Source organism: Adiantum capillus-veneris, chromosome 14 (genome assembly GCF_014529385.1).
Source record: "Adiantum capillus-veneris isolate H3 chromosome 14, ASM1452938v2, whole genome shotgun sequence".
NCBI classification, from domain to species: domain Eukaryota; kingdom Viridiplantae; phylum Streptophyta; class Polypodiopsida; order Polypodiales; family Pteridaceae; genus Adiantum; species Adiantum capillus-veneris.
The window spans coordinates 149,362,057-149,373,389 of NC_140944.1; the positions used below are offsets into that span (position 1 = coordinate 149,362,057).

General features: G+C 44.7%; 2 protein-coding genes across 2 annotated transcripts; both read left to right on the plus strand.

Moving 5' to 3' along the window:
• The first annotated feature begins 5,617 nt into the window (after positions 1-5,617).
• LOC147443341 (uncharacterized) lies at positions 5,618-6,663 on the plus strand. Its single transcript, XM_086529845.1, has one exon. It carries the CDS (start codon positions 5,618-5,620, stop codon positions 6,227-6,229), a length of 612 nt encoding a protein of 203 aa, XP_086385971.1. The 3' UTR covers positions 6,230-6,663.
• A 2,507-nt stretch (positions 6,664-9,170) lies between these two features.
• Positions 9,171-9,798, plus strand: LOC147443342 (uncharacterized). The gene is made up of 2 exons (XM_086529496.1): positions 9,171-9,309; positions 9,542-9,798. The coding sequence occupies exons 1-2, from the start codon at positions 9,171-9,173 to the stop codon at positions 9,796-9,798; spliced, it is 396 nt and encodes a 131-aa protein (XP_086385622.1).
• The last annotated feature ends 1,535 nt before the right edge of the window (positions 9,799-11,333 follow it).

Here is an 11,333-nt window from a genome sequence, read left to right on the forward strand (position 1 = left end):
AATGAATAACCCACCACCCATTTCATCTTCTCCCAAAGGAGTGTCCAAGACACTCCTTTTTGGTACCACCTAAACGTGCTATCAGCCATATATATCTCTCTCTCTAAATTCTCTCTCTCATGTATTCTCCCCATTTCTCTATGCCATCATCGACTTTGACATGGTATCAGAGCCTTGTGCTCCTTGATCATAGGAGAGAATCGGCCAAGAAGAAGAAGAGGTGGAAAGTTTTCTAGCATTCAAAAATGTAAAGGGAAAGTGGCACCGACATTTTGAAATGCAAGTAGCAAAGGAGCCAGCATTTTCTCATTGGTAGGCAGCAGGCGGAGTTTTGATACACTCTCTATTTTTGGTATCTTTTGGCAACGCTTGAGAGACCTGGCAATGTTTCTATTTGCATTTTGAGAGGTGACGCTTAACATGGAGAACTTGACAAAATGATGCTTGTTGTTGGGGAGGTCGTCTAGAGTCAACGTTCTCAAACGCAACAAGAAGTCAAATGGAGGGTTGCTTGCAACATTTTGAGATGCTTGGCAATGGTAGCCTATTGAGATGCCACCTGTGGAGGACTACCTCTTCCCTTGCTTCCACCGACATCGTGGTAAAGCATTGTTGTGGATTAGCTAGCGTGCTAGGTATGCATTTTGAAACAATTATGCAAGGGTGACTCTCTTGCTTCAATGAAGACAAAAGAAGATCCAACACCAATTCTAAGGCTATGGATAATGAATCGACTAGTTCCTAGTTAGCGACCTATGCATGAGCAAAGTTCTCAAGGAAAGCGATGATTCATTTGGCTTGAGATTGTGAAGCCAAAAGCAAATGCACAAGGTTTCTAGAGGACATAGGAAAAGGCAAGCTTGGCAAGGATGGCAGAACAATTGCTCACTTAGATCCCTCAGTATACACGAGGACCAAGAACCAATGTTATAAATGTGACACGATGCTTCATTTATCTTGGGAGTTTGAAGCCAAAGACAGAAGCAAGAACTCATAGGAGAAACAACGTAAAGGCGATAATAACGATGATAAATATTTGACAGAGGAGATGGACATGGCACACATGGTGGCGACCACAATGGAACAGAGATAACGATGATAAAGATTTGACATAGGAGATGGGCATGGCACACATGGTGGCGACCACAATGGCTGCAATGCTAGATTTCTAGTCATAAGGACGTCTCCCCCAATAGCCTCAACTAGAGAGAGGCTTGTGAGTGGTAGAGAGGGGCAAGCATTGCTCCCTGTAAATAATTTGAACCCTTGTGATGGAGTTCAAGTTAAGGTGGTGTTTGAACTCGTGGGTCAGAGTTTAAGGCACATGCATTTGACAAGGAGCTAATTAGATGTATCTAAAACACTATGGATGAGTGAACCAATTCATAGTTGTTGGCCGGATTATGGATAGGATGTGTTACAAAGTTCATTGTCTAGAAAGTATGGATGTGATATGTTCACTATGCACGTATATATGGGGTTTCTTTGACATAGTGTGGTCTACATTTCAATTTTCTATAAGGCGATTGACGCTCAAGATGGCATTCTTCTAAGGTAAAATGTTGAAGGTGGCAAAACCGAGGTGTACCCAGTTGGAGGCCTCTTCTAGGGTGTTCATGGTAGCTTCTTCATTGACTTGGAGAAATTCCCAATGTGATCGCAGTATTTATTTTGCTTTGAGGCATTTATTTTACTTATTTTTCAACATCCTCAATTAATTTTTTTGGAAATATGAAAAGAAGGCATCAATCCAACAAAAACATACATACCTCTACTTTTAGATGAGATGAAGACCATCTGCAACTCAAACATGGGTCAACTTTTTGATTGCCATGAACAAGGATAGAGGTAGTGAAATTTGCAAAGACCAATCTAGCAGCATATAGGGATTCTTCACCCTGCAAAAAAATTATTTCCGCTCATAAAATTTTGGTATGCCTTTGAACCATGTCTCAATATTTCCTTTGAGCCTTTTCCAAATAGGGTCCCATCTGTCTAATATCATCTCTTGTGTCACTACCTTGGTTTCTCCATGACGTCCCTTGAGGGAGATAATGAATGATCCCTTAGTGGAAACATACCAAACTCTCTCAAATATTTGGTTCACCCTTGGTGCATCAAAGATTTCCAATAATTGCATTTGTACCAATCAATCAACCAAGAGACAAAGAGAAAGGAACACTATAATATAGTATGCCGTCCCATGAGGGAGACAATGAATGATCCCTTAGTGGAAACATACCAAACTCTGTCAAATATTTGGTTCACCCTTGGTGCATCAACAATTTCCAATAATTGCATTTGTAGCAATCAACCGACCAAGAGACAAAGAGAAAGGAACACTACAATATGGTATGAGGAAGGTATCAATATCTTTTTTGAGATGTTTCGTGCATCTCCATCATGCCATGGCGTACGAGGGGCAAAAATACCAAGAGATTCTCATTTGGACCTCTAACAAAGACATTCAAACAAAGTGTAGTTACACTTCTTCAAAAGAGGACACAATGAAGACATAGACCTTGACCACCTTAGAAAGACATCCACAACATACCTCATAACTTAGCTTATGGGCCAATCTTGAGATTGATGGAGAGACCCATAAAAACAAACTATTGGAAATCTGACACTTAGTTTATAGTCACTGAATTTTAGTTTATAGTATATAATTTTTAATTATTTATGATGAGGTGGCATGACATCAAACATAGGCAATAAGGCATATTCTCATTTTGGGGGTTCCATGTATGCACTTCAGTAATTTATTTTTATCAAATGAAAGTTAAAAAGGATTACATTGCCCTCCCTCCTCCTCATCCCCTAATGGCCCTTAATCCTATGTAGCTTTGCTCTTCCTTCTCCTTACACTCATGATCTCGGAGTGGAAGAGCCCTCCTCCTCCCACTCACAAGCTCAAAGCTTGTTCTTGTGCGTGCGGACAAGTTGTGACCTCTTGAGTGGGAGGATGAGGGAGGGCAAGGGCACATAGGGAAAGGGTCATTAATCTACAAAATATGAGCAGGGGTGAATGAGAGCAACAAACAATAGGAAATCAGGGTCGCAAAACAATAAATAGGGTTGCAAATTAACAATCTTTTGCAAATCAATAATCTCTGCTCTTATTAGGGCCACAAATAAAAAATCCCTCTTATTAATCTAGCTGCAACTTAACAAAAACACCTAAATAGACATCAAGGCGTAAATCTTTGCTCTCGCAGAGTTGCAAAACACCCCAAAATGCCATCGGTGGCAGCAAGTCATCCAAAAGCTGTAAAGCAGACAATGAGTCTTCAAAATGCTAAAAAGTATGTCCTACCTCCTCCTCCCACTCACGAGCTCGCAGCTCCTCCGTGCGCGCACGGAGGAGTTGCGAGCTCGTGAGTGGGAAGAGAAGGGAGGACAAGAGCCCACATGAGAAAGTAAAGTGGATTTACCACCCAAATGTGCACACAAAAAAAACCTAGCAACGGTAAATTGTTCACTGTGAATAAAGGCCGCACATAAGAAAAATACAAAATTTTACACGTCTCTCCTTCCACAAGAAGATTAAGAAATTTTCTAATGTAGGAAAACGGAGTCTTTTCTAGTGTTTTTCATACAATGAATAACATCATGAGCTTCTGCCCGAGAGGGGCCGGTGGTCCCTGCCCCGAATCGTACCTAGCTAGTGGGAATTTGTCCAAAACTTCTTGTGAATTCTACAACACTCTAGCTCGTAGCTCGTCCGCGTGCGCGTGGACGGCTGTAAGCTCGAGCGTGGGAGGAGGAGGGAGGCCAAGGGTGTGAAGGAGTGCGCAAGTAGCCTCCGACACAGATAAAGATTCAAGAAAAAACAAATCTTATCAAGCTTGGAAGCAAGGCTGAACAGAGCCACCATTAATGGCAATTGGGCTACGGCCTCGATGACTGGGTCCACCACTCGTGTCGCCTTTCCCTTCACAGCCACTCCGACCATCCAAATCTCCGTCACCTTTGTCGCTTAAACTTTAACCCCTTCGAACGGCGGCATTGCCTGAGAGAGAGAGGGATGAGTCGGCGTTTTTGAGGGTGATGGAGGTGGCCATCTTAGGTATGGTGCCAATGGCCCTGAAGGCAGTCATGGAGCTGAAGGTGATGGACATCTTGTTGCAACATACAGATGAGGAGGTGTCGATGGCGACAGCTACTTAACCAAAACCCAAATAGTTGCTCGAGTGGAAGGGCGCACGGCGGGACTGGATAGAATCCTGCGAGTGCTAGCGAGCCACGGCCTGCTCGAGGCCTTTACAAGCAGCAGTAGAAGCACTAGCTATGGGCTCACGCTCTCGTCGCAATTGCTCCTATAGAGGAGCCCTTACTCGCTAGCCCCCTTCGTGCTGCTGGTGCAGGATCCTGTGTACTGACAAGCCTACTACAACTTCCACCAGGCCGTGCTACAGGGCGGCACCCTCTTCGCTCGAGTGCCTGGCACGAATTCTTTCTCTTTCACCAAGAAGGATCCCGCCTGTCACCAGCTCCCACTTGCAGCTCGTCACGCCCTTGTGCTAAAAGCGCCTTCCCTTAGAGCCGCTCTTATGGAAAAGGTCTTCGAGCGTATGACGGACCCTCCAGAAATACCTTGCAAGCACATAGACCGAAAAGACCTGCGACATGGAGGGGCTGCATGATTGAGGTGACCTAATAGTGCTGAAAACAGCGCTAAAGGTAGATTGGAGACTGGGGCAAGCCGATAAAGATGCTCAACTGTGAATGTAGACGGAGGTTCAACCACCCTTCAGTCTAGTTGCCGTTTCAACCTATGAGGCGATTTCGGATGGAGTATGGGAAGTGGGCGTTCAGCAAGATACTCTTTGAGCAGCGCATTCAACCGAGCTATGAGAAGGCGCACTAAGGTTGGGTTCACAGTAGGCGGCGACAGCTTTCGCACGTTCACCTGCAGCCAATCAACCCGTGGCAAGTCAACGTGTGTGTTCACAGTGGGCGGCGGGGCAGCACTGCGTTTTCCTTGCCAACACACGGAAGAAAATGGAGCCTTGTCTTCCGACCCCCCCGCCCGCCCAATGCTCTTCCACCCTCCACGAAGGATGTTGGCCCGCCAGCCCTCAACGTACCTTTCTCAATTGCATACCTTCCCCACCCCCCCTATAAATAAAAAAATGGCTCTCACAGTGCAACGTTCACAAAAGCCTCTGCCCCACACCAATCCTTATAAAATGGGTCATTACCTTGTGAGCCGTCACATCAACACACAGATCAAGGAGGTCATGCTCTTTTACATTTGAGGTGCATGCACGTAGCCTATAGGCCATGCTCTTTTACATTTGAGGGGCTCTTCAAGCAAGATCAAGGCCATGCTCAGAGTAAATTTGAGGGCTCTTCAAGGATAGTGAGTTATCTTAAAATTCAAAATTCAAGCTTATTTGACATGCTGTAATTTTATATTAAGCTTGTTTGATATGCTCTATGGTGTACCAACATTTTTTATATGGCGTTCTTGTAGGGTTGAAGCGTCAAGCAACCAACGACGGTGCAAATCGGCTCATTAAGGTCACATTGACTTTTGCGATTCACATTTTTATGCATTGATTTCACCTTTGTGTGCACTTTAACATTATTATTTTTTTGCGATGTAGGTACCATGGACTCCAACCCAAATCAATTTTTCGACTCCCAACGGGAAGTTGACGACCCTATTCTCTCCGAACCTCCATTTTCTCAATCCACTTTCTATCCATTTCCCCACCCTTCTTTTCACATGCCACCTCATGGCTACCAAGCCATGATGAACTCTCCCTCCATCTCTCCTAATTCTCCCTTTATGTTTAGACCCCTGAATTATGGATCTCAAATTCCACCACCTCATCCCTCTCCTTCTCTAAATGCTCATAGCCCACATTCTCCTATGGCTACACACCCTTCTCATCCTTCGCCCCCTTTGAGTGCCACTAGTCCTAACTCCAATATGGAGTGCATCCCCGATCATGTTGCATCCACTCCATCACCCAACCCTACTCCTAATCCCATGCGAGCTTCTCAGCCCAAGGCAAGTCGTGCCAAGACGTCGAAGAGGAAAGAAGTCACCAATGAGGAGGTTGTGCTACAAAACCAAACCACAACAAAGAAGCCCAAAGTCTCGAAGAAGAAGAGCACCATCGACTTGGAAGATGATGATGACGGCGACAACAAGAAAAGAAAGTGGAAAGATTGGTGGGTGGACCAACTCATTCACATCCGGGAGGGGCATGAATGAGGAGTTCAATAATCCCGGGAAGCAAAGCATTAATTTATGGGCAAAGGTGGCTACTAAACTATCCGCCACTTACCCTGACTTTGATAAAGATAGTGAAAGTTGCCGCAAAAAGTGGCAAGCAGTATTGCAACAATACCGTCGGGACAAAGCCCATAACTCAATTTCTGGTAATGATAGGAGGCATATATGCAAATGGTTCGACATGAATACTACCACGCGAGAGCCACAATTACTCTTGTTAGCCACGCTTCTTCATCAAAAATTGGAGGATGTTACCCCAACAACTGGTGACACCTTAGAAGAAAACCCCTCCCCACATCAAGAGAAGACCCAACCCACCATGTCCTCAAGCCGAAAAGTCGCTCCGAAGTACGAGGAGTCCTTGGCCGAGATGGCCAGTACAGGGAAACTTCTCTTGGAGCATGTCAAGGAGACCGCTAGCTAGAATATTGCCTTGGAGAAGGAGAGGTTCAATATACTAGCTGCAATGCACATGACTATGAGTGCTTTTTTGAAGGAGTCTAGGGGGGGTGACAAGTAGTTTTAAGCTTTCCATGTTTCACAGCTTCTATGTTTTTTCAAAGTTTTGTTGTAATTTGTCAAAGCTTGCAGATTTTATTGTTGTGCTTCCAAAGTGTATGAAAATGTCTCAAGGTTTCAAAGTCTGATAAAAATGCAGTAAATTAAAGTGGACCATGAACTAAATATCTTGTACCCTTTCAATGATTGCAGGATTCAATGGCCATATCCAAGGAAATGGCTCTCTATTGTGCATGGTTGTGTTCTTTAGCCATTTATGAATTGCTAAAGGAACCCAGCTTTCGCAATGATGAGTCCATAGTGCAAACTTGGTTGCATGTTTGCGAGTGCATGGCACGATCTGTAAGCCTCGAGAAGATTGCCAACCGAAGGAGGGGTCATGAACGACGGCGAGCGTGGGCATACCCACGTCCACAAGGCTTTGTTCGATGCTATCTCCTAAGTGCTTACAATGCTAGCATGTTCAAGCGGCGTCGAAGGGTCAGCAAAGAAACCTTCAATTACCTTTGTGGGAAGCTTGCACCCTTCATGCAGAAGAAATCCACAAACTTTCGCAAGGCTGTGCCAATAGAAGATAGAGTAGCCATTGCTCTTACCAGACTTGCCTTGGTGACACTTATGGATGTGCCAAGAGTATATCTTGTGGAATTGTACTTGATTTTTGCAAGGCAATCGTGAAATCTGGCCTTAGGGATATGTACATCAGATGGCCTTCAAGCTCTCGACTTGCGACATTGGCGCGCGAGTTTGAGGATGCAAGAGGAATCCCCTTGGTTGTTGGTGTGATAGATGGTTCCCACATTCCCATCATTGCACCAAGGGACAACCATGTCGACTACTTCAATCGAAAAGGTTTCCACACTATTTTGTTGCAACTAACCGTATCTACTAATTGTTCAATATGGAATTTTGATGTTGGATGAGCCGGATCAGTGCATGACTCCTCGAATTTCACTAGAAGTGAGCTAGGACAAATATGTGCAAAAGGGGAACAAGGCAGCTATTGTCAGTTGGTGATTGTGCTTATCTGGCATGGCCATATATGCTAGTGCCTTTCAAAGGGTGCAAAGAAGGGCTGTTACGCCTCAAGTACTACTGGAATTTCATTCAATCAAGTACAAGGATGCTAGTTGAGAGAGCTTTTGGAATGTTGAAGACAAGGTTTAGAATTTTGTTAAAAAGATGTGACATGAATCTACGCTATGTGCCAGATCTTGTAGCAGCTTTTCTTGTGCTTCACAACCTTTGTATTTTCCATGGAGATTCTTTTGATATGAAGTGGGTGCGGGAGGCAGAAGCAGGTCATGGTGGGCGTGTGGCAGAGGATCAAAGAGCAGGTGCTACATCCATGATGGAGCTTATGGCAACACGGGATGTCGGAATAGAGGAGGCTATGGAGTGTGCACAAGGCAACGCTGAAGGAAGTTACAACGACCTTGGAGTAGGCTCCGAGAGGCGAGAAAGTATTGCAAAGGCAATGTACAAAGAGCAAGCATGGATGAATGTACAAGAAATTTTTGGAAATGAGGCTTTAGAGGAAGTAGATTCATCATCATCTTCAAGTTAGAGCTTTTGTAACAAATGCATTCAATTTAATAATTTTTATGCTATGGTTTGTACTATGCTTTATTGATGCAAATGCTAAATGCTTCTACCTTTCACTCTTTGTTCCGCCGTCGCCCAATGTTCACACAAGCCGGCGGAAGAAAATCAAGTGACTTTTTCTTCCATCGTCCCACTATCGAGCAAAAGGAGTCTACTTCAAGAATACTCGGCAAGGTGGTGGTGGTTCACACTCCAACTACCTCTAAGAGATGTTTAACTGGTTTTTTAGGCACACCTTTGGGAGAACTCGCACTATTGAGAATGCAAGAGAGTCGATGTTAGCAAAGCAGTTACGCAAGGCCTCCCGTATTGCAGTATCCGAGAAGTGGAAACGCTCGCAAGCGGCCCTGGGCCATGAGGCTTGGCGTGTAACTAAGGATCGAAATGGAAGCGTTTGGGTGTTGCGTCAGCCGTCCGCATGATCCAGGTTTACTTGTTAAATTCAATTGGTTTATTTGAGTTTTTCACTTAATTGGCCGCATAGTGTGAAAGGGCCCAAATCTCAAAAACCCCTATTTAAAGGTTGAAGGCGCTCATTTTGTCATTTTCCATACTAGGTGCTACCATGGCAAGAACAAAACAAACGGCAAGGATTCAAAATCGAGAGGGCCCGGATGGCCAATGAATCCCAGCTCCAGCACAAGAAGCTGGAGCTTCATAGGTTCAAGTTGAGCTCCACACAGAAGAAGCTGGAGCTTCAAATCAACATGGTCAGTCCTCTACAGCAGGAAAAGAGAGAAGGAAGCATCGCCTTGTTGTCTATTCATCGGACTTAAACAATTTTGAGGGCAACACGATGGATGAGAGCGACCAAGGAAAAGAAAGAAATAACCACAAACAGCGGTCAGAAGGCTCCGAAGAGACACAAACGGATGATGATCCCCCATGGGTTGGGATCAAAATACAAACTTATGCCACTCACATGTCTATTGGGGGTAAGACACTCCCTAAAGGGAGTGGACCCACACCATCACATCCGCACAATAGTGAAGAGCACGAATCAGATGAAGAGTGGGTGGACTCAAAATATGAGGTGCTGGAGGTGCCTATGCGGCTGAAAAAGAGAAAGAGCATTGTATACAAGAAGAGGAAGCAAGTTGCCCCGTGCAACAAATGCACCTCCTCGTTGACCTCAGAAGGTGCGAAAGCGTAGCCGTGCATTTGCAGAGATTCGCCACTATCAGAAGAGCACCGAGCTCTTGATTCGGAGGGGCCCTTTTGCAAGTCTTTGCAGGGAGGTTTTGCAAATGTACAACACTGAGTTTCGGATGGGCGTCGTGGCCATAGAGGCCGTCCAAGAGGCAGCAGAGCAATATCTAACTAGCATACTTAAGGATGCGAACCTATGTGCCATCCATGGAAAGCGTGTAACGATTATGCCCAAGGATATGCAGCTTGCTCGCCGTTTGCGCCATGAGCATTAGCTTGTAATTAGTCATCAAACCATTTTTGTATTTAAGGAACTTCCAATATTGGGAAGAATTTAAATATAAGCGTCTTTTGATTGTATACTCTACTCTTTGTGCATTGTATTGCTTTAATTGTGTACCATGCGATGTAGCAGTGGTCCATGTTTTGCCTACCTTCTTTTCTATGTATGTAGCTTAAAGCTTGGCATTGGGAAAACTTGCCTACGTTAAGCACCTTGGCTAAGTCAAGCATGCAGTTCCTGATACATCCAAGCTATGTGAAGCACTATTGCAACCCAAATATCTTGAATGCATGGTAAAAGTTTCTAGAAGGCCTTGGAAAGGGCTTGGAATGCCCCCAAAATGGTTGCCACAAGGGCGCGCATTTGGTGCTTCCACAGGCCGATGAAGGGACCAAGTGCGCGCCCTTGCGGCAGCCATTTTTAGGGCCTGCCAAGGTCTTTCCAAAGCTTTCTAGTATGTTTTGCCTTGCATTCAGGATATTTCCCTTGCTTCAATGCTTCAAATAGCCTGGATGCATCAGGAAGTGCATGCCCCACTAAGTCAATGTAGCATAGATTTTTTGAAGCATACATGTAATTAGTTTTGGTTTTGCACCTGAAATTTATTTGGGCTTGTACAACAGCTTGGTTATGAAAGGATCTATGGTTGGAGTGAATGTTGGTTAGCCATTTTGTCTTAATTCATGGGTAAAGGTATTGATAAGCCTTTTAAAGGGCTTGAGATGCTCCAAAATGGGCTGCCACAAGGGCGTGCATTTGCCCCTTCCATATGCTTATGGAAGACCCAGATGCGCTCCCATGTGGCAGCCCATTTTGGGGCCTCCCAAGCCCTTTTGTAGGTATATCAATAACTTTCCCCGTGATTTAATGCAAGTTGGCTGGCCAACATGCTTTCCAACCCAGCATGCATCAAAAACTGCATGATTCACTAAGCACGGGTGCTTCTCATAAACACATTGGAAGCCAAACATATAACAAATTCAAAAGCTTTCAAGTAAGAGAGAGTCATAGACACCAAAAAGTAGATTCATTAAGGAAATCAATGCTTTACATGATATCCAGCTTTTGCTTTAGGATCTTTCGAATTACAATTTTTTGGCGCTTGGCCTTTTGGGGTGGCTCCCTGTTAAGCAAAGTGGTTGTAATTTTTTGGGTGTCATTAACCCCTACATCTTGGTTCATGCCGACATGGGCGATGAGGCGCCCGTGAAAGTTGACACCGAAAGTGGATATTGCAAAATCTTTCTTTACAAGCACTACAAGGTTGGCTGATTGGGCAAGGGTTGTTAAGCACAAGGCCTTGGAGAGTGAACGAAGGGAAAAAATGTTGTAGCGTCCATTTGGGGAGTAGTCGGCATGCACAAACACCACGTCACTAGTCGAAAGTGTGTCGAGGTAGTGAGAAAGTGCCGCTTGAGGTCCAAACGCCGTCCTCCTCCCCCCTGACCGTTACGCCCAGGCATCAACCTCCAAAACATCCTGCAAAACATAGGATTTGTGCGAAATATGGCAAAAAGTTATAACATT